This window comes from Arvicanthis niloticus, chromosome 5 (assembly GCF_011762505.2).
Source record: "Arvicanthis niloticus isolate mArvNil1 chromosome 5, mArvNil1.pat.X, whole genome shotgun sequence".
Classification (NCBI taxonomy): domain Eukaryota; kingdom Metazoa; phylum Chordata; class Mammalia; order Rodentia; family Muridae; genus Arvicanthis; species Arvicanthis niloticus.
The window spans coordinates 84,594,745-84,620,170 of NC_047662.1; the positions used below are offsets into that span (position 1 = coordinate 84,594,745).

The 25,426-nt window shown below is 49.7% G+C and overlaps 1 protein-coding gene across 7 annotated transcripts in view; it reads right to left on the reverse strand.

Annotated features, from left to right (window-relative positions):
* The window catches only part of Rgs3 (regulator of G protein signaling 3), a 136,122-nt gene that overhangs the window by 32,648 nt on the left and 78,048 nt on the right, over positions 1-25,426 (reverse strand). For 3 of the 7 annotated variants that reach the window (XM_076934840.1, XM_034502415.2, XM_034502414.2), the window contains 3 exons: positions 23,988-24,031; positions 17,961-18,083; positions 10,758-13,651 (listed from right to left, as the gene is read on the reverse strand). In XM_076934840.1, the coding sequence (XP_076790955.1) occupies positions 13,544-13,651; positions 17,961-18,083; positions 23,988-24,031 (275 nt within the window). In that variant the 3' untranslated portion in view covers positions 10,758-13,543. Of the gene's footprint in view, positions 1-1,656; positions 1,800-10,757; positions 13,652-17,960; positions 18,084-23,987; positions 24,032-25,426 lie in introns of those variants that run through there. The other 4 variants (XM_076934837.1, XM_076934838.1, XM_076934839.1 and 1 more) reach the window with 2 other exon arrangements.

Here is a 25,426-nt window from a genome sequence, read left to right on the forward strand (position 1 = left end):
GTTGTTTCTGTGCCTACTCCTTGGGAGAGCTGGTGTCAACAGGAAGTTCAAGGTGATCATATCTGTTGAGGGATGGTGGGTGGGCCTAAGAGTTGTCTGAGTGGACTGCAGCTGGCCATCATGAGTGTTTAGGGACAGCAGGCTGTGACCATTAGAATTCCCGTGAGGGTGAAGATTTGCTCTGGAGCTGAACTATCTTGGACTACATTGTCCACGTCTATCAGGTGACAGTTTCCATCAGGTGAAGCCTTTGGAATGTACTAACAGATTACTGGCCCCTATCATCTTAAAAGCTTTTGCAGTAAACTGCCTATCTGATGTTTTAACCCATGAATTTGAAAAGAGCTTTGATTTATGACTTTGTTCTTTCACTAGAAATAATAATAAAAAAAAAATGACAAAACAAAACAAAACCCCACTTCATTAAGCTGTATTTGGGGCAATCTAAATCTGTTTTTTCAGACCCTGGTCATTCATTTTGGTTCCAGAATCAAACTACTTTGTACCCTCTTTGACTCGAAAGCCGGTTTTATGTTCAGTCCAGGCAGAGTTGCTCTGAGCCCCAGGCTCCTAACTACATGTCTCCAGCTCATACTTTCTACACGTCTGCTTTGCTATCCATTCTTCCTCAACCATCCTGAGCGCCATACCAGACTTTGCCCTGCTCAGGATGACAGTGTTCCCAGCCACAGAAGCAAGCAGCCCATAGGCTGTAAGTAGGGGGCCAAGGGTCACCCCCTGGAGCTATCCTGGAGCACTGCCACCAACCCCAGCAAGCTTCTGCATCCTGCCTGGAACATGCTTTGCTGTCACATGCATAGTACTGGCCTGACCTTGGGTGACTGACATGGCACAGCATGGCCAGGCACTGTGCCGTCTCCCTCTCTGGCTCCACCTGAATTGTCCACATGCTGGCCCAAGAGTTCAAAGTTTTAGGAGCAATCCTTGACCCAGTATGCTTCTGCCAGCTAAGGGGCAGGTTGTGTGCCCTGACAGCCTGAGTTCTTGGGAAATGTTCAACTGTAGACTCAGCAGTGGGGAGTCCCAAGCCTCTGAAGTTAGCTGCCAGGAGTAGTTCATTCCTGCACTCCCCCGGGGGCCTGCCCACTGCTTGGATAATTGGGTTTGAGCTTAGGCTGTCCAAACAGAAGGTCAGCAGGACAATAACAGGACAGCTTTGCTGCTGCCTTCCCAATCAAAGACGACTCCCTTCTCTGAGCATCAGTGGTCCTGTCTCCAAGATGAGTGCTGGACTTGAATCTAGGTCAGTCCACACAAAACTTAGTCTGCAGAAAGGCATGGTGGCCTGACTTCTCATAGGCCTGCAATGGGATAAAGAGCAGAACTGAGAGGGTTTGGAAACTCCCACGACAACCTGTCATTGCCATATCTGAGCATGAACTGGGAGGGTACATCTCACTGAATGGAGGCCAGGCCAGGCCAGGTGTAACAAATCACACTCAGTGAGCATCCTCCAGAAGCAAAAGGCCCTGCCTCATAGGGTCTAAGAGGCTCTGGTTTAAACAAGCCTTGATCTGGAAGAACTCACTAACTGGGCTCCATACTACCTCTCCAGTGGCTAAGCCAGTTCAGAGCATTATCCTTCTCCCAAGCCCCTCCATCCATCCAACAATCACTGAAGCATGTAGGTCTCACCTCCTATCCATCTGAGACAGTGCCTCCTCTTTGGGCTAAGCTGCCATCACCTCTCCTTGACAGTGTGGAAAGGCAAGCGTTCCAAAAGGCTCCCTGTTCCTTCCGCAGGTGGCCACTGTGAGCTCTCTACCACAGGAACCCAGCCCCAGCAGCTCCACTGCCCTTGGAACCAAGTTCAAAGTCCTTATCACGGGGCTGGAGCCGGTGGCACCACAGCCTCACCCCAAACCCTCCTCCAGCCTTATCTCATGCTCCCTTCATCTTCCTCATTCCTGCACCTACAGTGGCCTGTTTTAAGGTCCTCATAGAGAACACCCTCTTATACCCCAAGTGCCTGCCTCCTCTCTTAACATCCTGGGCCAGGCTAGCCGGATACTACCGCAGAGCCCTTTGTCTGAATAGTATGCTGATGCCTCACATACTATTCAGATTTGGATGGTGTCTGCCTCTCCTCCAGTGGTCCTTCCACCACCTAGACTGATTGCTCTCTATGGTGTTGAGGACTACGCTGGCTGCCAGCTGAGAGTCAGCCTAACCAGCTTCCATTCACCCTTTGGCATCAGAGGGCCTCCACTTCTCACCTCCAGACTCAACTCTGGTGATTCACATGGCTCCAGAGAAGGGCCTGTGACCCAGCCTTCAGACAATGTTCACCCATCCTACATCCTTCAGTGACTGGGATGAGCACATGGGTCAACGGGACTTGGGCCTAGCACTGTTGCCGAAATGAAGGCGTCAAACCAGAAAGGTCATAATCTGGCTGTCTGGGAATCTTTACTGTTACCACTGAGGAGTGAGGAAACACATAAGTCGATAAAACCAAGCAGTGGAAAGGGTAAAACTGGACCTTGGTCAAGGTCCTGAATCTAGCCTGCCATACACAAAAACTGTCCTCCATCATCTGGCGGATTCCATCTGCAGGCTGTAGCCTGTGGGGTGGGTTTGGGTCACTTGCAGCAGGTGAATTCCTGACTGATATATCACTGGTACGCACAGGGCACTCTAAAAGTGTTTGCTCATTCATTCAGTCACTCAACAAACACTCAGGAGCAAGAAAGTGACCAGACTGCTTCAACAGAAAGAGTCATCTTGGCTGCCGTTTAGAGAGATGTCCCCAGGGATGGGAGCAAAATGAGGGAGGTTTGCCACAAGACCATGCACTAGTCCCAGGAACGAAGATGATGAAGAAGAGAGGCTGAGACAGGAAGAATGGATGATTCTCAACTCTAAATTCACCAGAGAACCTTTGACAGATGCATCCCTTTCTCTTTAGGCCTCAGTATCCCTCAGTAATTCAGTCGGTCAGTCTAGACTCCCAAAGGTTTCCCTATTGGCTGCAGAGTCAGCACTGGGCAACGCTGGGTCAATCTTGGTTCTAGGGGTTGGATTCGACAGGCAGGGAGGAGAGTACAGTAACCTCCTTCGTTTCTTCACTGCAAACAGGACTAAGGAAACAGCCTCTCTCTTCTGTCCTGCCTCTTCTCTTTGGCCCCACTTCACTTTCTCTCCCCACCATGATGGACTGAACCCTCTGAAATTGCGAATAAAACACATCTTTTCTCCTTTGCATCGTTTCTCTCAGGTATCGGAACAGCAACAAAAATCCTAACCCAGTGCTATTCCCTGGGGTGGGTGCAACAGAGTCACGCTAACCTTTCACCCACAGAAGGACAACTGAGCTGGTCCCAAGTTTGGGTTACTACCAATAAAACTTCTTTGAAGCTAAAAAAAAAAAAAAAAAAAAAAAAGAGTAATAAAGTTGGAATCAAAACAACAGTGCCAGACAGACTACACATTGTGGCAGACGGAAGGCATACTGTGCATACTGTGCACTTAGTGTCATTATTATTAATTACTCGCAGTAGAGATTTCAGGAAGTAGAAATTGAACACAGAACACAATTGCAAAGACATTTAATGAAAACCTTGGGTGTCTAGGCTGAAATGGCTTAGGGAGTCAGTATGGAGGACGGTTGCCAAGGAGAGCAAGTGCCTGGATTCTGGGGATGCTTCTGAATTCCAAAGACTGGGAAGAGAAATGCTGGTTGTTTTCACAAGGGGATTTGAGAGAGTCAAGTCAACAGTGCCCTTTGCTCGACAGTAAAGACCACAAGGCCAAGGAGTGTGCTCAGGCCTTTTAGAAGAAAGGACTGTCGACCCAGAGTCCTCTATCCAAGCTCGCCGACTCCAGCCATAGGGCCAAACATTTCCAGCTTTATGAGAACCAAGAAAGTGGAGCATCCACTGATTCTGCCGGGAAAATGCTTCAAGAAAGTTCTCTGCACAGTGACTGGAAGCCCAGAAGTCAAGGACCAGATGGAGTACCATCAGAAAGCGGCCAGCAAGGAAGTCACAGGTATTTAGAGATTTCCTGATTGATGACATAACCAAGGGTTAAAGACGACTTAAAATGCCATAGAACTGGTGCTTTCAAAGCAGTGACCATCAGGAACAATGTCTGCAAATAGTTTCAACAGCATCTCAGGGCTGCAGAGGAAATCAAAGGGAATCCTGGGCTAGCCGACAGGCTTAGGATGGGTTGGAGGAAGGGACGACAAACTATTTCAAACTATTGGTATGGTGCCTGATACAGAGATATGTAAATGAAACCAACGGGGCAAAATGCTAGTGAACTAAAGTCAAGGTGTAGAACTTCTAAGAAAAGGCCAGTGTACAAAAATCTGTATTATATAAAGAGCTCTTTGTGAATAAACAATTCAACTATAAACAGCACATCAGAAAAGAGAATGGACAAAAGACCTGAAGAGACTACTGCCCTAAGAGGTTATTAAGTAACCAAAGGGCATGTCTAGGAACTCCAGTAATCAAAGGGATCCTTTTCTTTTTAATAGAATATAATAGGGCCCAGAGAAATGACTCAGAAGTTAAGAATTCTTGTTGCTATCACGGAAGACTTGGCTTTGTTTCCCAGCACCCACCTGGCAGTTAGTTCATAACCATCTGCAACTCCAGTTCTAGGAGATTCAACACCCTCCTCTGCACTATGCAAGCATGAGGCATACGTGTAGGTACATGTTCATACACACGAGCAACACGCACACATGTAAAATAAATAAATCTAAAATAAATTTTTTTAATATAACAATACACAGTGCCACTGAGGCCACAGGGAAATCGTAATTCTCTTCTAAGACGTTTGTTTCCTGGGAAGTAGGACTTACGGAATTGAAAATGGGAAATCTCACGCTGGCTGAGCCTAGTGCACAAGGCAGGCCCTGAGTTTGATCCCCAGCTGTGAGGGCAAAGAAGATGAGGGTCCCAATTCAGGTGGCATTAGAAGTGGGCACAGCCATTCTGAAGGGGTAACTCAGCTACTGGAGCAAGAACCCACTTTACAAGTGCACACACTTTGACCCAGACATCCTGCTGCCCCAAATGAATTCCAACAAAATCTTTGTCAATAAATATCTATTGAGAGTCAGACAATATACTAGACATGACCTGGAGCCTGGGGGCTTCCACATTGCATTTCTAAGGATGTGTATCTCAGGGCTTTCTACAGGCTCCAGATGACTTGAGCATCTAACTCTGAGAGGACTCAGATACGCAGGTTTCAGCTATGGAATGAAATAGACTAACTGGGGTGTTGTAGAGTATCATTTGTTAGTGGGAATCATGGATACAGTCCACTGTGAAATGGGAAAAGGGGGATTTAAAAAAGCGTCACGCCGGGCGGTGGTGGCGCACGCCTTTAATCCCAGCACTTGGGAGGCAGAGGCAGGTGGATTTCTGAGTTCGAGGCCAGCCTGGTCTACAGAGTGAGTTCCAGGATAGCCAGGGCTACACAGAGAAACCCTGTCTTGAAAAAACAAAACAAAACAAAACAAACAAACAAACAAACAAACACACCCAACAACAACAAAAAAACAAAATAAATAAATACATAAATAAATACATAAATAAATAAATAAAATAAAAAATCGTCACCCAGCCTAACAGTAGGCACAGGGGCCATCTGATTTTTCTGCCTGCCTTTGGAACCCCATTCCTCCTACTGGGTGGCCTTGTCCAGCCTTGCTGTGAGAACCTGTGCTTGGTATTATTGCAGCTTGTTAGGCCATATTTGGTTGATGTCCCTGGGAGACCTGCTCATTTCTGAGGGGAGGTGAAGGGGGTGGATCCCGGGTTGGGGGAGGGGAGGGAGAGGAAACTACAGCCGTGAATGAAATGTATGAGAGAAGAATGAAAAACAAAAAACAAAAACCTGCACCTGAAAGTAACCCTAACTTGCAAACAAGAAATATGTGTGGGAAACACATCTGTGACAGTATACACTCCAAGATGTTACTAACAGTTAACAGTGGGCACTGCAAATCATGAACCTTATCTTTTCCTGGTTCATCTGTATCTAATGTTTTCTCTATGACATCAATTACAGGAATTACAATTCTTCATGACAGCAGCAAAATCAGCTGCACTAAGATAATCGTATTTTGCTATGCCCCTGTGGTAGACATGGAGAGTTCGTCATGGGTCACTACTCATTTTCCCCACAGCTGCTTTCCTTACTGGGAACCTAATTCCCAGCAGGCTTTGTTTTTGCTTTGGTTTTGGTTTTAGGTTTTTTTTTGTCATGTCCCATCCACACACTCCTGCCCCCACCCCCAGACAGAATTTTTGTATAGCATTGACTGTCTTGGAACTCACTCGTCAGACCAGGCTGGTCTCTAACAAGATCCGCCTGCCTCTGCCTCCTGAGTGCTGGGATTGAGGCAAGCGCAAGCACTGCCCAGCTGGGAAGCTGCCTCTCATCAAGCTTTGTGAGAGACGTCCTGCATGCATCTGCTCCCATCATCACAGAGCAGAGTGGATGCAGACTGCATAGGTTCTTGCCTCATCTTACAGCCCTGCAGGTCCCTCAGCAGCCCCTGCCCGTTCCTAGGAAGAGCAGAGAAAGTGCCAGAGCCCTAAGACTCTCTTCTTCGGGCTGGCTCTCTGCAGACAGTACAGGAAGTAAACAGAGGACAAGTCAGCAAGGAAGGAACACCAGAAAAGGGAAGGTTTGGTGCAAAAGCCCAGCTGGCTGATGTCAGGGAGCAGGACACACTAGCTAGGGCCTCCTCACCTGACGTGCAGCTCTCACGAAGGCAGACCACATCCGGTCCCAGGAGTTCCCAGGCCCTGTGCACCCAAGGAACCAAAGGAAGCCTCATGAGACCTGAAGTGGCCTCCTGAAAGAGCAGGAAGGAAAAGAGCCACCTTCTGGAACCTCCTCCCCAGACCTGGTGACTACAGAACAGCCCTTTCTTAGCTCTAGGTCTCCAGGCCTGGTAATGTGAGCAAGGAGAGAGGTGAAGACCTGCCCAGATCTCAATTCTGTGAATCTGTGGGACTTCCTCACAGAGGGCCTGACAGGAAGAGGAAGGGGCCAGTCAACCCCACCCAGCTCCCAAGGAGCCCCCTCCTCTTCCCCTCAGCAATGTTCCCACTGCTATTTTTAGAACAGTCTACAGGAAGCAGAGTGTCTCTACCAGCCCCCGACACACTCCCCACGCTGCCTGGCTCCAGGTAAAACACAGCAGCCCATTCATTCCCTTCCAGCCAGAACGTGCCCAGAATGTGTAGACATGCCTGCTGACTAGATAATCCATGCACCATCAGCCCATTACAAATGGGGCTAGCTGCTCTGTCTCCATTACGGTTCAGGTCAGGGAGCTTCCTAATGATCGTGCAATTGCTGAGTAAAAAGAGTTCTGTGTTCTAAGACCATCAAATCCTCCCCCCACCCCCCCCCCCGACCTTCGAGCCTCCAACTGCGTACCCTTGGCGAAGTTCTAGCACATATCCTGATCTTGGTCTGTACAAATCGGCTTGTTAAGCTGTTGATCTCCCTGGAGGACAAAGGGGGCTTTCGGTTCCACATTCAAGGATTCTACGGTTTGATCAAAATCCCACTTACTCATCATACTATACACTATATTCTCCACTTTAAGATATATATATGTTGGGTTACATTCCTAAAGGCTCCTGGGAGTTGAATGTGAGTCTCAGAATACATTTACCATTTAAGACTGCTGTAAGTGATGGTCCACCTCCTAGGCTCACCTACATAACTCTTAATGCTCCGGCCAAGAAGGCCACTAGAATACTGTTTTCTTGCAATAATGGCACTAACCTCAAGTGGGGGGAAATGCTAGTGTGTAAAAGAACCCTCAATAGAAATTATCTTTATTTGCATAGTCTGAGCAATGGGTGGCAGCTACCAACAGCAATGGAGAGCCACCAGCAGCCTCTGACAGGGTCTGCAGAACACAAGAAAGAGGTCAGGTTGTCTGCCAACAAGTCTGCTAGAAAGCAAGCCTGTGGCTCGGTGAGCAGAGGGCTGGTTGAAGAATACATGGGCACGCAAACATGCATGAAGCCAAGCGACAGTCCAGTGCACACTGAGCACCGTGAAGGGCAGAGGGCTGGAGAGGAAAGAGACAGGAAACATCCAGGGCAGCCTGGGATGGGGAGGAAGTAGGAAAGGGTTTCTCACATAGGTGTCTGTAACTAGGATTCCTTGTGCTATGAGCCAATAGGACTCATCTGTGAAATCTTTCCTTAAACCTGTCCCCAGAGTCCCACGAGGTGCTGACTCTTGCCCAACCTTCCTTTGGTAATTCCAGTGTCAAGAGTCTGGGCTTGGGTATTCCAGGCACAATGACGATGATAAGGAACCTGAGTTGGTTTCCTGCTTTTTGAAGGGTAGACCTAGTGTGTGCCAACCATTATGGTCTGCACTCTGGCAGACCCTAGAGACTACTTATATTCATCTCCCCCACCCTTTTTTTTTTTTTTTTTTTTTTTTTTTTTGGATAAGTAAACAGATGATCAGAAAAGTGAAATGATTTGTTCAAGGTCCCACAGTAAGTACTAGGTAAGTCACTATTCGGGACCATGGCTTCTGAATCCCTACTCTGGTTTTCTCAGAGGCAGAGGGTTTGTGGAGAGGGGAGTCCTCCGACTTAGAAAAGCAAGAAGTTATGATCAGGTTTTCTTCTCCCCTCCTTCCCCCAGGATGCCTACATGAGTACGGGGATAGGGTTTAACCCTGGCCAGATTGCATCATAGATTAAGCCAGGGTGTGGTCCTGCTGGTATCTACAAAACTATGGAGAAACAGTAAAACCTCTGAACCAAAACCTCAGCTCTGGTCCCAGGACTCTAACACCAGTTTGCTCATGACCCTGGGCAAAAAAAGTCGCTTCCCCCTTTTGAACCTGTTTCTTAATCTCCATTATAGAATAGAAGGAGGGTCCCACCCACCAGCTGAATTCAGTCCTCTGACCACTACAGAGCATCTCCTACGAGCCAGTCAACAGCGGAGCAGAACGTGAAATAGGGTACGGCCTCCACTCGCTCCTAAGGAGCTTGCAGGCTTACAGGTGAGGTAGAATTTGCTACCTGGTTCTCCATGCTAAGCATGAACACACTTCTCTGGCAAGCAGAATGTAGGCGGGGGGGGGGGGGGGGGCCGCGGCCTCTGAGGCATGCCTCAGAAAGGGTGTGTCACAGAGGTGCTAAGCCATGGTCTCCCTAGGGACTGCAGCCTTCAGGGACATTGAAAGTGGACAATGGTGTCAAGGAACAGCCTGCCCACGGAAAGTCACAAGAACTTTTGGGAGGAACACTCCCACCCACGGAGCCAGGAGAGCCTGGACAGTCAAGCTGTGACCACGAGACAGCCGTTCAACAAGATTGTGACCACCCAGCCCTGTCAGTCCTTCCTAGCTGGAATGAATGGTCTGTGGTTGCAAGGGAACAATTGACCCCAAACCTTCATCTGCAAACTAGGTAGAGTGGGAGTCCATTCATAAGGGGATAACATACCACATCAGGCTCTAGTGAGGATCAAAAGAAAAGGTGATGGTCAGAAGTTAGATGCCATGCCTGGCTCACATAGGAGCGTCTGGCAGCTCATCGGCTGGGGGATGGCAGCCTCTTCAGAGACTAGCTTGGAGTAAAAAGAAAGGTAAGACAGAGCACAGAGGCAGGTGGTTCTCTGTTCCTTAAGAGTTTAAAAAAAAAAAAAAGAAAAGAAAAGATAAGATGGCTGCGTCCGAATGTAAGACAGTCTGCTCTCAGCCGAGCCAGTAGTTGAGGGAGGAGGGTAGGAGGTCTGAACGCTGTGGAGCTGGAGAAAAGAATGTTCAGTAGAGAGGGAGTGGGGGAGGGGGGGCTGAAATCTGATCCCTTTGATTCCCAGTTACTTAGAGCTGATGCTCTAAAACCAGCGGATTAGCAAAACCCAGGCTTGGATCCTGGCAGAGGCAAGCCCTCTCCGCTGGGTTTGGGTTAAAGTCTCCAATCTTCTGTACCCATGCTCAGACTAGCAGGCTCAAGCCTAAGCTACTCTTCCCTGCCTCTGGCACCATTCCTTTACTGCCAGGGTCCCCCATGATGGTGACCAACTATCCTGCTGAAAGCCAGACTGAGAAGGGGAAGATATGTAATCTCCAGAGAGCTTGTCTCAGGAGCACAGCTCTGCCTTTCACTTCAGACTTCTGTCAAATCCTGTGGAAATAGGTTTGCTTGGTTCCTCCCCCCCACCCCCCCAACCTGGGCCACTGCTTGGGAAAACTAATGCTTCACCAAGTGGCAAATAATGTGTCTAACTTAATCTGTCCCCAAAGCACTCTTGCTTGGTGGAATGCCTAAGACAACCATAACTGCCTCCTGCCTCTCCTGAAAGCTCATGGATGACCTTTCTTACTTCTGTCCCTCAAAACACCTTCGAATCCACACAGGACAATGGACTGGACCTCTCACTGGCTGTGTGACACAGGTTAAGTCACCTAACTCCTCAGAAGCTTTCGGGATGTTTTTTGTTTATAAAATGAGTCTGTTTAGGGGAGACAAAGCTTGGGACCCCACTACCATCTCCAAAATGCATGTCCACTGTGGGGTTCTCACTGAAGGTTTGCATCCACCTGACAAAGCTGTCCGTGCCTCTCTGGAGAACTTTCTTAGTGCCTTGGAGTTGATTGTGATTAGTAAGGGTTTCAATGACAGATGTCAAAAGGGAAAATAATAATAATAATAATAATAATAATAATAATAATAATAATAATAATAAAACGTGTACAAATAAGTAACACCATTCTCAGTAGTTCTGTGTAATTCCAGCTCCCAAAGGGCCAAAAGACTCAGGCATGAGAGCTTATATGAGAGATGAGCTTCAAAGGACTCAGGGACAGAGATACAGAAAAGGGATCCAAGAACACATAGGAGACTAAAAGAGGCACTTTGTATTCAAATCTCACAGCTGGCCTTTCAACAATAAAGTGGTTGTGTTACCCTCCATCCTCCCAGCTCCTGGGCCAGAGATACCACCCAAGACAATTAGCCCATCAGGAAAAAAGTCATTGTGTGCTTCGTAGCATGATTTATGTTGACAGGGAGGAGCCCAGCCATGTTTCCCGTGATTATGACTCTCAGAGGCAACGTTGAGAGCTGTTCGTCCTCTTGAACAGCTGGGATGGACTGAAGAGTGGAGGCCACCAGGTCATACTTCATCTTCTCGGGATCCATGACACCAAATTAATTGTTGCATTGATTCATGAAGCAAGGTGGCCATCGTGCTGTGGCTCACCACAGTCACTGAGCAAGCTAGCCCAGGACCTGCCGGGAGTACCGGTCCTCTTCCCCATCAGCCAGCAGGCCTGGGAGCTTGATGGGAGGATCTATTCTACTCAGGAGGAGCTTATTGGGGAGAACGGCCCATCCGCAGGACTGGTGTTATCCTCCATTGTTCTGAGCCAAGAGCTCTTCTTGTCTTCTGTACCCATCTGTCAGACAGAGGTCAGTTCCCAGACCCAGGGGAGGCAAGACTGCTGATTTCCCACACTGGTGGTTCTCCTGTGCTTCATGACCTTACGATCATTAGGTGAGAGAATCAAATGAAATCAAAGTGTAGTTTGCTGTCTGCACAGAAGCAGCTGCTCGGGTTCACCCTATGGGCTGATCACTGGCTGGCAGTGTGGTGCTACACATCCCATGAACCAAGCCCATCTTTCCTCACTGGGCTGGGCATTAGCCTGATCCCTGCAGATTCACCCCATTCCCTGATAGACTGATAACTCAGCATGGCTCACTTTTCCAATGTTGGAAGAGAAATGGAAAATAAGGGACATACTCTCTCCTGGGTTACCATTTAGGAGTTCAGGTGGCTCTGGCAGTTTAGCAAACTCAAAACAGCACAAAAATCTTCCTTAAGGTCCTTATGACTGAGGCCGGGGGCTTCTCTGGCCTTAGCCATTACTGCAGCTTTCTGTCTCTGAGCCCTCAGTACCTAAACCTACAAATACTCTCTAGCATATGGCCCTCTGATCCACAGCCTTGCGGTTCTGTCCTGCTGGATCTCTACAGTTAGAAAAGGGTGAGCTACCTAGCCCAGAGCCGCAGCAGGGTGGATGGGAGTGGGCCCAGCTCTCATTCATCACTGGGCTCGGGCAGGATTCCTTTCACCTTGTGTCTGTGAAAGTTGCTGAGCTGCATCTGGCCCTGGCCACTGGCTCTTGGCCCTTAAGAGCCCTACATAAAGCAAAAACCGGGAGTTCTCAGAGTGCAAGGCCCCAGCTTCCTTCCCCTTAGCATGAAAGGTAGAACAAATATTGGTGATCTCTGTGGAGCCTGCGAACAGGGGAAATGTGATCTTTCCCATCTTGGGAAAAATAAGCTTTACTGTTCCGGTACTTGTGGACATTCCCAAAAGCTCAACACTGGCTCATGCTTTGGCCTGAGCAGAGGAGTCCCTAAGAGGGAGACCTCAAACCTCATACCGCCAAGATAGCAAGACCCAGTGGAGCATGAAGGCAGGCAAGGGTGAGCCATCATTACTCCTTATCCCAGAGCCTACCTTTCCAATACCTACCATCCCAGCACCCTCTAGAACAAGTCGCCATCATTCCTCACCCTGGAGGCCTGAAGGGGAGCCCTAACCAGTCTCACAGCCACTTGGGGCCCTTTTAACTGCAATCTGATCTTATAGGCATGCACTGGAGGAGTCTGTGACACCCTTCCTCAAGCCTGCCTTCCTGTACTGTAGGTAGGAATCCACAAAGCAACCACCATCTATGTCCTGAATAGTGTGGCCTGGCTCCATCCTCCTCCTCACAAAGCCGCAGCTGCGCCAGCCTCCTCAGCACACCATGCTCCCTCCTTCTCATCTCTTCCTGTGCTTTTTCCACTGCCTGGGATGCTCTCTCCAAAGTCCTTGGCTGGCTAGCTCCTTTCCAGCTCACAGGCCTCAGCTCACGCTGTATCTTTCCCCTTCACACCCCACACATAGCAACTAGACATAATGCCCTGTCTGAAGACATCTGTGATGGTTCTGTCTAGACTCTTGCAGTGTGTGGTCATGGATCGGTGTTGGTTTATTTGGTGTTCTCTCCCTATTGGGACGGGGAGGGCTGAGATCTTGATGGGAGCACAGTATCCTCTAGCACATACACTAGCACAAAGAAGATGCCCCCCAGTACCCACTGACTGAGGAAGTAAAGGTGTCCATCTGAAATAGGAATGAGCAGAGGAGATGTCTTCCGGCAGGAATGGGTCACAGGCATCGTCTTCTATTCGAGTGCCTTCTCCCTCTTTCCTGCTGTGCCCAGGAAGGTGCCCAGGTGCCATTTAGCCTCCTGAAGGAAGCTTGCTTTGGAGTCTTCTCCATCCAGGACTTCCTGGTAACAGTCTGCACACACCCACAGGGTCCCTCATACCACTGTTCCTCCTGTTGCCAGGTCCACAAACACCCATGGGACCACTCCCTCCAGATGACCCTAGGCCCACCATCTTGGTCTTCTGTTTTGGGTCCAGTTGAGATGAGGTTACTGTGTGATAGGGGAAGCCCCAAAGTTGCCAGAAGCATAGTCCTGCCCTTGGGCTTGCTCAGCCAATCAGAGTCTGTCCTGATGAGGTAAAGCTTCTATCCTGGGTGGCATTGATGGAGGTGACTGGCCCCATCTCCTGCTGGAGAGAGCCGTAAGGGTGAAGTTTCTGTGGAACCAGACAGAACTGGAATTAGCTCGCTGTCCACTCTGAGCAGGACTGCCTGAGTCCACAACCTGACTGTGCTTCTTTCTAAGACACTCAAATAGTCCCTGGCATCTCCGAGACCCATCTCTAGCTGTCCCAAAGGCAGTGTCACATCTGGAAGTCACATCTGGAAGTCGTACCACCATCGGAAAACCAAAGAGGCCTCAGTTTCCCTTCCAGGGCCCTGAAATCTGGCAGGTGGCTACTGGGATATCCGGAAAGAGTTGTTAGATGCGCTTGGGTACCAGTGTCAACCTCAATAAACAGGGATACCAATAAATTGTCCTAAACAGGCATGCTAAAAGACAAAGATGAGAGTCACAGCAGGTAGTTCACTGGGGACCTCCTGCATGCCACAGCACCCTGCACAGCCCCAAGGTCTCCCAATATCACATGTCTGTGCAGTCATTTTGAACTACCTGTTGCCATATCTGTCTCCATCAGCAGCCTGCGATTGCAAAGGAGAGACTGTGATATTTCCTCCATGAAGCCCATGGAGCCCAGGATCCACCTGAGAATGGGGTTGGTCCCTCAGGCCCCTGAGGACTGAAACAAGACTACTCTGTTCAGAAGGTTCTGGAGCCTGGCCCAGAAGCACCTGCATGAGTGGCCAGTCAGTGGGAGATTCACTGCTGACCCTGAATGGATAGTCAGCACCCTCATGGACACCATTGCTTGGATCACATTCTCAGTGCCCTCATCATCCAATTAAAAGTCTATAAGGACCAGGATGGGGTGTCATTCATCTCTGTAATCCCAAAGAATCTAAAGCCGCATCAGACACGGAGGACACATCCATCATGTATACTTGATCAAATAATCAAAGCTATATAGATCAGCCAGTCCCTGGCAGGGTTGAGCCTCACTGGCCACAGCAGGGACCAGCTCCGAGCTAATATAATGAGAAGCGTCACAGTAAAGCTAGGTATGCAGCACAGGAAGCCTGGTCCACATTATCAAAGGCAGAAGAAAAGAGGACACTCCCCAGGGACAGATAATGAAGCAAGAGAAAAGCAGAGCTCTAAAGAAGAGGCCTGGGTGCCGAGCAGGAGAAAGAAGCTGGGATGGAACAGGAGGCAGATCATTTGTTCCCACAGAAGAGAACCTACTGAGGGCCAAGAGTGAACTTGGTTGATAGAGTACTTCCTTGGCACACACAAAGCCCTGGATTCAATTCCCAGAACTGTATAAACTGAGTATAGCGGTTGGCATTTGTAATCCTAGCACTTGGAAGGTTAGGATAGGAGCGATCCAAAAGTCAAGGTCATCCTCAGCTACTTTCAGAGTTTGAGGCCAGCCTAGGCTACATGCAACCCTGTTTCAAAAGGTGAAGGTGGAGGCTGGAGAACGCTTGGTAGGTAATGTGTACAAGCATGGGGATCTAAGTTTGGGAACCCAGCAACCATGTAAAAAGTGTCACATTCCTGTAATCCCAGTGCTAGGCAGGCCAAGACAAGCAGATCCTTGGAACCAGCTGGCTAGCCAGCCTAGCATAATCAGATCTCCAGTTCCAGTGAGAAACGCTATCTCTAAAACTAAGGTGAAAAACAATTGAAGAAGGCACCTAACATAGACCCCTGACCTGCACACAAAGACACCCACAGATGAACGATGGACGGACACACACATACACACCCCACTGTTAAGATCCCTATGTTGCTAAGAGCCACAGACCAACTTCTCCCTTCCCATATATGTCACAGAAAGTTGGGCAGAACTCTCCAGAGTGTATTTTTCTAAGAGAGGTGGCTAGCTCCAGTCCCTGGGCTCTTAGGATCACAGAGCAGAAGGGACCAAGCAAGTGATGGCTGGGAGTGGTTACCATAGGTTGTGCGGGTAGAGCCACACACCTGACTACTGCTCCCTACATGCACCTTCTCCATCCCCCACCCCCCCATGTCCCCCAGGAAGCATCACCTGCCCTTCTGAGGACAAATTATAAAGGGTCAGCACCATGATGAAGAGAACAGGGGCTGTGTAGGAAGCAGGAGAGGGTGCCTTTCTGTCCCTGGAAAGGTCTTGGATTGGGGCAGTTGCCTAACTAAGCACCGTGTCCTCAGTTCCACAGAAGACAGAGTGTTCATAGAGAGACCAAAGTAGAAAAGGCATGGCACCCCAGCAGTTGCCCAGCAGAACCTACATGCCTAGAAGTAATAGTCAGCTTCCCAGACCTGCTTGGCTTTCCTGTTCCTTCCCTGGAGGACAGTATCTTTCATGGCCAGGCCTGGGGAAAGCCATCCCTCAGAAAGGACATTTGTAGTCACTCTGAGGCTGAGTACAGGTGAGTGAGAAGTGGGCCTAGTCATTAAAGTTTTCAAAGCATGTCTGGACTGATAGAAGGCTGGACAGGATCAGATTTCCCAGAACTTCTTTCAAGAAGCATTCTGTAAGTGACTCATGAAATTCATTGTTAAAATTCCTTAAGTGGGTATGGTGGAGGTGTGGCTGGGTAGGGTTGAGAAGCAAGACACACACACACACACACACACACACACACACACACACACACACACCTACCTGGAGGGGCCTGCCTCACAAAAGTCAAAGTGGCTCAGTAAGTGTTTCCCAGGGGAATGGAGATGTGTAAGTCTAGGCAGATCCTAAGTCTGAGCCACAGAACACAGCTCCAAAGCTACTTTAGCAACCAGACCCTCCTCCACCTGCCTGTGCACCCCCTACAGCTTCTCCTCTACTAGTACACTCACGGCGCTGGTATGACAAGGTGTCCAGACTGTTGCCTGCCTGGGATGTCCATGTATTAGGGTGAGTCAACTAAGCCCATTGCTGTGCAGGACCCAGAGTCTCTCTGAAATACAGGATGCCTTTAGGTGAGCCTGTGCCACAGAGTCTCCAAGGCAGGCACACTCCCCAGAGCCAGAAAATTCTGGAGTCAAAGCACAATGCACTCTCCCCCCAGAGGAGAAGAACAAAGCCTATGGAACAGTAACATGGGTGCTGGCTGTGGGTGTCCTGGGGGCTGTCCCACTGAAGAGGAAGTGGCCTACATTCTGACTGTAGCCAGCATAAATCCACAGGGGGTAAGCAGCTTATCTATAGTCATGGTGATGGAGGTTTGTGATGATGGGGACCAGCTAGTGCCACCTGAGATAAGGCTGGGGGAACAGTGCATTCCACTTAAAAGTGTTTGTTAAATAAGCACCTGCTACACACTTGGTGCTTGCTATACCATGAACTGTATATATTCCCCCATTTAATGCTCACAGCAACCCTTAAGAGAGGAACTACTGATGGAGCCATCAAAGCATGGGGCAATAAGAGGCCACACCCACAGTTACATTGGCCATTAACAGCAGTGTATGACTCACTCTCCCCTTAAAACAAGACACCTTTCAAAGTCTAGGCTGGTGCAGTTCTCCGACCCTCACCTCCCTTACCAGTTTGCTGGAGAACAGCTGTCCACCACTGAAAGAGGCTGCCAGTACCACTTCCATGTGCCTACATGCCACCTCTGCAAGCCAGGAGCACATGACTCAGTAGCCCGAACATATCAAATAGCAACAAGGCCCACAAGTTAACAAGCGGCAGGCCCCTCTCATTCCTCCTCCCCGAGAGCTGGCAGAACTACCACCCTGGCAGCTTTTGCAGCCTCCACCCTAAATACCAAACAGCCAGCATTTATAGTAAGAAAAGACATCTGAATGATTTACAACAGGCAAACAACTGTGCCTTGTGACGGGCATCTGAGTATCAAAGGAGAAGACTGTTGTCCAGCTCCCATCTCATCTACTCCCCTGGTACAGAGGTGTACTGGTCCCAGTTCAACCTTCACTTGCCGTCTTCGATCTCCCCGATATTCCAGATGGCCAGCCCCAGGCTTCTGCAATCCAAAGTCAGTTCCACCTGCCTCTGGCAAGCATCAGACTACTGTGTTCTACCACAAACATCCCCTTGGTTATGTCTACTTTGGGCTACTGTTAACAGCAGTGTGTTGCCTCTGGATACAACCTATCCAACAGCAGAGGGGACAGTTAAACCTTGTCATTGGCAAACCAAAGAGGGGAGCTGAAAATTGATGGGCCATGCTCAATTTGGCTGTGGCTTCCCCTGCAAGCAATGCCAAACCCATTCTGCAGACCCACAGAAAACCCTGAGAAGAGACATTCAAACACAGACCTTTTGTTAAGCCCGCTGCCCCAGGTCCAGGGGCTAAGCTCAGGATGGCTCCCAGCTCAGATCCAAGGCTTAAAGGCTAGGCTAGCAGAGGGGGAAAGGTGAAAGCCAGGGCTGCAACCGCTGGCGGAGTCCTTACCTTCCTCTCCGTAGGCGTTGCAGCCAGCTGTTGCTGCTTGGCGATGTTCTCCGACAGGCACCAGCACACTCTCTTCTTCTGCTCCTGTGAGTGAGCCTCCAAAGTGAATAAGCACTCTGCCTTCTGACGTCAGGGAGAACAGAGAAAGAAATGGGTGGTCAGGGCTGCACCCTGACTCAAGGGGCTCCAGGGCCCAAGCCCATCCCCTAGGCTCCAGAGGGCGAGGCTGCAGTAGGGACGGGAGCATCGGCTAAGAACAACAAATGCACACCAGTCCCTGGTGACATTGAGGTAGTCAGAGGAGCAGGGAAGTAAGGCCATCTGGGAGCCATGGGGCCACCGTTTGGGTAGAGAAGGGAGGCAGTGGCTCTCTACACAGTGGAAGCCTGTGGAGAGCTACAGGACAGAGGGTGAGGTCACCCTCGGAGCAGGCAGCACAAGGCAGCTGCTGGGGATCACGTGAGGAAGCCAAAGGACCAAGCCCTTGAGCTGGCGCTCCCTGTGGATACAAGACTCTCCCTCCAGACCATCTCTCTCGCGACACCCTCTTCAGACTACAGGCCAAGGTTAACGGAGTTGGATGAGCATAGGGACAGACCTGGAGTCCCTTGCCAAAGTGTAGTATGGGCAGTCACAAGTCCCCCTATAGCCCTAACACTACCCAGCACCTGAGCTGGGTCTCTCATTAGCTGCTGTGCAATATTACTCTGGCTGTCATTTGAATCTTGCTGATGACAAACACGTAGAAGGCCCTCTTCATCTAGGCCTGGCACGGTGGTGAAGCTTGGTGAGCTCTGGCTGCCTGGAAAAACTTTCATGATGACAACAGGTTCAAAGCACCAGTCAGTCAGTCCCTGAAGCAGTCAGGGCATTCATGGGACAGGATGGGGCAGGTCTAAGAGCACAGGTCTTCAGAGACCTGTTGCTCCCCTCCCCAAACCCCACCGGGTACTGGGATCAGAAGATGACAAGTTCTTCACCCCGCTGGTGATAATATTCAGCTAAGGAACTATGAGCTGGGGGAGAAAGACCGTGTACTGACCCAGTCTCTCCATTTTGCAGACCTGGTTTGAATGCCAGCTTTGCCACTTCTTAGCTGCCAACCTCTAGAAAGCCAGAAGCTTTCTATAAAACCATGGCACTGCATCCACCCTGGAGCTATAAAGCAATAAGGACTGCCACAGGCCTTCAGATCCAACCCTCAGAGACACAGCCCTTCAGGGCAGGGCGCCTCCCTTGCTATGTCCCCAGAGTGCTTGCCCTCCTCTCATGCTGCAAAATATCGAGAAGCTTTCTTCCTAAAAGCATGAGGGAGAGGGGGCTGAGAGGATGAGCGTCAGCAAGCCCACGCTTCCACTTAAAGGCAGGTCCCTCCACTCCTACCTGCTGCCGGCAAACAGAGCCTCGAGATTCCCCAGGGCTAATCTCAGTGAGCAGTGGACCCTCTGCTTCCTGTATTCTATGTTCCCCTGGGGGTGGGAGTAGAGAAGGTCCTTTCCAGCTTGGAAATGTCATTGCTTTATAAACAGCCCAGCCTGAGCCTCCAGCCCTACTCTTAGCTCACGGTCTGGGCTTCTGAACATCCTCCACCGAACTGATCAACTTTTAATCTACTCTGTCGTCTGTGAGCGTGTTTTTATCTAGGCAGCTTCACAGAGAAGCAATGGGCATGGATTCCTCATTCTTATTACTGTGGTGATGGGGAGCAAACCCAAGTTCGTGTGCACAATAGGCAGGCGCTCTACTCCCAGCCCTTGAATTTTTTTTTTAAAAAGATTTATTTATTTCATGTATATGAGTATGCTATCACTGATACACCAGAAGAGAACATCAGATCTCATTACAGATGGTTGTGAGCCACCATGTGGTTGCTGGGAATTGAACTCACAACTTCTGGAAGAGCAGCCAGTGCTCTTAACCACTGAGCCATCTCTCCAGCCCCACAGCCCTTGATTTTTTTTTTTTCTTTTTTCTTTTCTTATCCTTTGTTTTCTTTCTTTCTTTCATTTTTTTTTTCAAGATCTCTTGATCCTTTAGCTCAGGCTGGCCTGGAACTCATTGTGTAGTCCAGGCTGCCCAGGAACACATGATCCTCCTCCTACCGCTTGACTATAGACATGTACTTCCATGCCTAGTTGGGGTGTGGATTGTGATTCCCCTTTATGGAAGGGGAAAACCAAGGTTCAGAGTAGCCAAGGACTTCTCTAAGTCTGCAGCCAATGAATCAGAGAGAAACACTGAGCCAGGAGGAGCTGCCTGCTGCGATTTCATCTCTGAGCTCTGTGAGATGACATCCCCTGGTAAGGCTTCTACACCCCTTTGCTGGCAGGATTGCTCTGCCTTACAGCCTGGAGGCCACAGGAATGTCATGCCATCGAAGCAACTGTTTGTGAGTCAGAGGGCTCTCTAGCGGTGATAGTCACTAGCACCTTTTTGTACAACTGTTTACTGCTCCAACATGACAAATTTCTCCTACAAAGGCACAAGAAAGCCTCTCAGAACAGCCAGCCCACTACCCCAATCTTGAACTGGCCTCCATAACACCAAGCTTTTTGCCAGCCGTGCCTTGGTATTCCTTCCAACAGCCTTACAAGGGAGCAGCTGTGGTCATTCTGTTTTACTATATCCTCAAAAACTACTTCCCAGGAAGGGCCTGAGGCTCTCACCTGAGGCAGCCACTAGGCCATTTGTAATATCACATAGAATTCATAGGCAGCCAGAAGATGAGCCCAGAGCCTCCCACGGAATCTCCTTCGGAGAGTGGTGTTCCAGGATCAGGGATGGTGACCTTACTGTCAGTTTCAGCAGCAGAAGGCAAGACTGCATCTGACAGCTTGAAATTAAAATCTGCCACAATGCTTGAGAACCTAGAAGACTCCTTCTGCACCCAAGACCTAACCCCTTGAGTTTCCAAGACCGGCTTAGCCAAGAGAGAGAGCCAGCTCCCTGAAGAGAGGCTAAATTCCTACCTGCCCAAATCTGTCCAAACTGTGAGTCCTCACTGCCTGCCTAGCTGGCCCCACATGTGAACCATCTGTCATAATTCCGAGCGTGCTCCAAATGACCCAATTAGTCAGTTCCAAGTCTGACGTGCTCAATGGCACCAATAGCAAACTCCAGGGTCAAAGCTGTAAGCCATCCTAAAAGGACCTTCATGCTGAACCCTCAAAGGCACTGGCTTCTGACTGTGGGGTGCTCGACCATGCACAGGCTGCTTGTTTGCATAAACCTGAGCCCACAGCACTAGGTGAGAGAGCCGGTACTTGACCGTGACCTCAAATCCAACCGGACTCGAAGCTTCTCTTGGCCTCTTTAAAAACCTAACCTCCTTGCTCCTGGATTAATTTTATCTTTGTAAAAACCCAAACACCTTCAGCAATAACGGAAGCCTGCTCATTTGCCATGACAAGCATGCTCCATCTCATTCTCTCCCGATGAACCAAGGAGGCAGGTAGGCCTGGGGGCGGGGGGTGGGGTTGGGGGTGGGGGTGGGGCAGAAAGACCTTGCTGCCACCATTTTTCCTATGAGATCACTAAGTCTCTGAGAGGTCAGAGGAGACTCTGACAGAGGCCAGAACTTGTGATTTGTCAGGTCTGTATAACCATGTAGCTATGTTACTTGGGAAGTAAGATAGTCTGCCTGGCTGTCCTTTTATAAGATGAGTGAATCATGAACCTCTAATGGATGGTAAATGAACGTGAAAAGCCCCACTTCCTGTTCTAATCTAATGACCAGTTAGCTGCCACTCACTGAGCATGCTCAGACCTGGGCTCAGGGCTAAGTGTTTTAGATGCATTGTCTTATTGAAGCTCACTCCAACCCTTCAGAGTAAGACCTCACTGCCTGCGTCAGGAGTGTACCACCTGCCCCTGATCCCTCAAGGAATGGCAGAGCCAAGATGCAAATCTACATCCTCACGACCAAAACGTCTTCAGTGAATGGAAAGTCAGCTCCACATTATGAGAGAGAGAGAGAGAGAGAGAGAGAGAGAGAGAGAGAGAGAGACTCCCAAACAATGTGCTCCATGCTCTGATGCCAGCTGTGGGCTGCATCTGTCCCAGATTGGCAAGGACTGAGGGACAGCTGTCCTTGGGATTAAGACTGCTGTGAGCAGACCAGGAATTGTGGTGGTTCACACCTGTAATCCCGGTACTCTGTAGAAACAAACCAACCTGGTCTACAGAGCAAGTTCTAAGACAGCCAGGGCTACATAGAGAAGCCCTTTCTCTATAAACAAAATGAACTGCTTAGGGTGGTCCTACCCAGGACCCACCTCTGCCCCGCCCCCAAGGCAGTTGTGGCTTTCTGAACGTGTGGGGGGCTCTCCAAACCTCAAATCCTCCCCAGGTTTCTTCTTGGGGTGCCACTTGCATACCAGGCAATGAAGAATAAACTATTCAGTAGAGATACTAAGATTTGTTTGGGGATCTCCATGGGGCCCAACACCACTTGTGTCAACGTGTTGTATTCTTGTCCTGAACAAGCAAGCAGTGTGGTCTTCCCTGCACCACAGGCTTGCCCTTTGTTAGTAGCTGCCCATTAAGATGAGAGGCTTCCAGCTGCACTCTCCTGCTCTCTGGGGGTGGGGGCGGGGGAGTCTGATCACCTGGTGTGCTTTCCGGAAATTCAAGGCCTCAGATCAATAGCCCTTCGCCAATCTTTAGAGGACTAGAAAGAAGGTCTGAGCGCAATGGGCAGAAGAGCTTTTCTCCAGGAAAATAAAACACCAGTCTGGCAGGAAGCCCTCACACTGTTAGAGAGCCTGGAGCCCCATTTTAGAAGTTAATGGAGCATATGGGAAGCCAGAGGGGCCAGGGGGGCCCAGCCTTGTCCCCACAATTCCCTTCTATACTTCATTTTCTTGGTTCTGTGGAACCAAACACCCTTCAAGGCTGAAAGGAGTTTACCAGCCACCCCTGTGCCTGGGCTGGGTTGTGGGTGACATGAGGGAAGACCTCCACTGCCACTGCCACTGACCACAGGTCTACTTTCAAGCACCTGAGTTCCCAGTTCAACCATGACACCTTCTACTGCCTCTTGGCAAACTCTCAGCATGTCCCCCCTAAAGGGAAGATCTCAGCAAACTTTCTTGTCCCTGGTGTCTGTTCAAAGATGTATACCTCTTAGCCAGGAACTGCAGGAACGCGTTTCAATCCCAAAGGGTACAAATTCTTTCTCAGAAAGGTATATTCCTCTCAGCCAACCCTTTATGTCATTCCACCATCCATATAGACAGGGTCCCAGGACGGTTGGCAAAACACAAAACAGCAAAGGGCAGGGATGAGCCTTGCTTGGAGAGATGCCACATGTCAGCAGAACAAGGTTGGGGATAGAAAATTACACTGGAATCTGGAAAGAATTTGGATGACTCTGTGGCTCTCAAATTCTTCATCTTTAAGGACCTCTCTGGTTAAAGCCCTGGTTTACCTTCCAAACCCCATCTAGCAAAAACCTGTTTGCTTGGTTTTGCTCCTGAAAGGTACAGCTGTGTAAGCCTAGTCAGAGATCACCAAGATCAATCACACTCTGGTGGGCATCACCCTGAGTCAAACACAGATGCGTGGTGCTTGCTTTAGCCTGCATTGTCTGGCCCAGGTGAAGGAACAATTACCTTAGGCCTTTGAAACACTGACAAGCCTTAGTAGGAGGGGTGGTGGGTGGTACTTCCTGGAAAAAGAGGATAAAAGAGGCAGGCGTGGGAGCTGGACAAGTTCCAGAAGGAGGGCTACTAAATAAATAAACAGGGTAGTCTGCAGCTGTCAGGCCACACCCTCAGGACACTTACAGGTGCGGGGACACTGGAGGTACCAAGCAGGGTATCTCAGGGGCCATCCCGAAAACCATCTGTTTAGCAGACCTCTCACACAGACATAGGCGCAGGGTCAGCTGCGTTCTACAGAGCAAGAAACTGCCCTAACTTTGTCTTGGGTCACTGCAAGATTATATGGAGGCCAACCTCAAGCCTGGTTTCCTCCAATACCAGGGCACACCTTACTCTCCTCCAGTTCTGAGAGAGAGGGACTCACCTCTGCCAGGTACAGCACACAGAATTTCAAGTCTTCTGAAGAGCCTTTGATAAGAATAGAAAAGAAGATTCACATTAGGATTGGCAACTGAGCTAAAGCCTCGCTGGGCACAGCCAGCTTTCTCACCCAGGAGGCTGTGTGTGGTGCCTCCCAGAACAGGAGGGAGGAGAGGGCAGGCGTGGGAGCAGAACACTCTGCAGAGCAGAGCTCACTAACTCAGCCATCCAGGTGATGTGCAGTTGAAAGGCTTCTGCCTGCGGGTCAGCCTGACCCAGGGATGCTGGAACCACATCCCCAGAAAGGAGACCCTCTGAGGGCTAATGGCCAGATGCAGGGAGCTGTCTGCATCCCAGAAGGCCTCCTCCACCCCAGAATCCTTGCATCAGGAGGCACAGAGGCAGCACACTTCTGGGTTTTCTCTTAGACAATCTACTGCCTTTGCCATTTTGAAGTTCAACAGGAAGCCATTTGATTCTTGAGGGGGCCTTGTTCCTCACTAAGGGAAGTGCTGGTGAAGGAGGAATGCTCTTCAATCCCATCTCAATGCATCCTGGGAGAGAGCTTTCCAACATGGCAACATTCTCTAAGGGTTTCCACCCCTGAACCAGTGCAAAACGAACCAGTTACAACTGGAAAAAACAGGAAGGGACAGTGGACTGTTCCCTCCCCTTCTTGAGAAGAGTCTTACTCAGAGAGAACTCCAGATGGAAAGGAAGGCAACTCTGGGAGGTGGGTCCAGATGCACCAGTGAGCACAGAGAAGCAGAGGCGCCCCACCAGGGCATGTGCCCTGCCCACTTCAGCCTCTCCTCAGGACTTGGCCACACTCTCCATGAAGCATTCATCTGAACACAGGCCTGGGAGGGTTGGAAACTCCCTGCACATTCAGCTGTTGGCCTTACCAAGCATGGTATCACTTTTGAGGAAAGCAACTATCCAACACATGTAACAGCAAGCGCTTGGAATGTCAGGGACCCTGGAGTACCACAGTGATTGCTGCCCCAAGTGCCTCCACCAGACAGCTCAAGGGCTGAGGCTAGCTCCCTAGGAGAGTGCTTGCTTCTGTATTCACTCTTGACAACAAGCAGGGAGGTGGGCCTCCCAGCATCCAAGGCTCGTGGCTCATGTGAGAACATAGGACCCAGGGATGAAATCACTCAGCCAGGCAGTAAAGAGGAACCGTAGCCCAGCTCTATGGCCCACACTCTACCTCTGTACAGCATGCCTCTTAAACGCCAAGCTCCAGCAGGACCCCAGCAGGACCCCCTTCAATGCATACTCAAGGCAAAGGAACTATCAAATCAAACAGGGTCTGTCACAAAGAGAAGGTTTTACCTTTAAGGTAAAACCACAGACTACACAGCAAGCCTAGTTCTAAACACACAGGGAGTAGAGACCTAACCAGGGGAAGCCAGGTCTCCTCAAGCAAGAGACTGGATA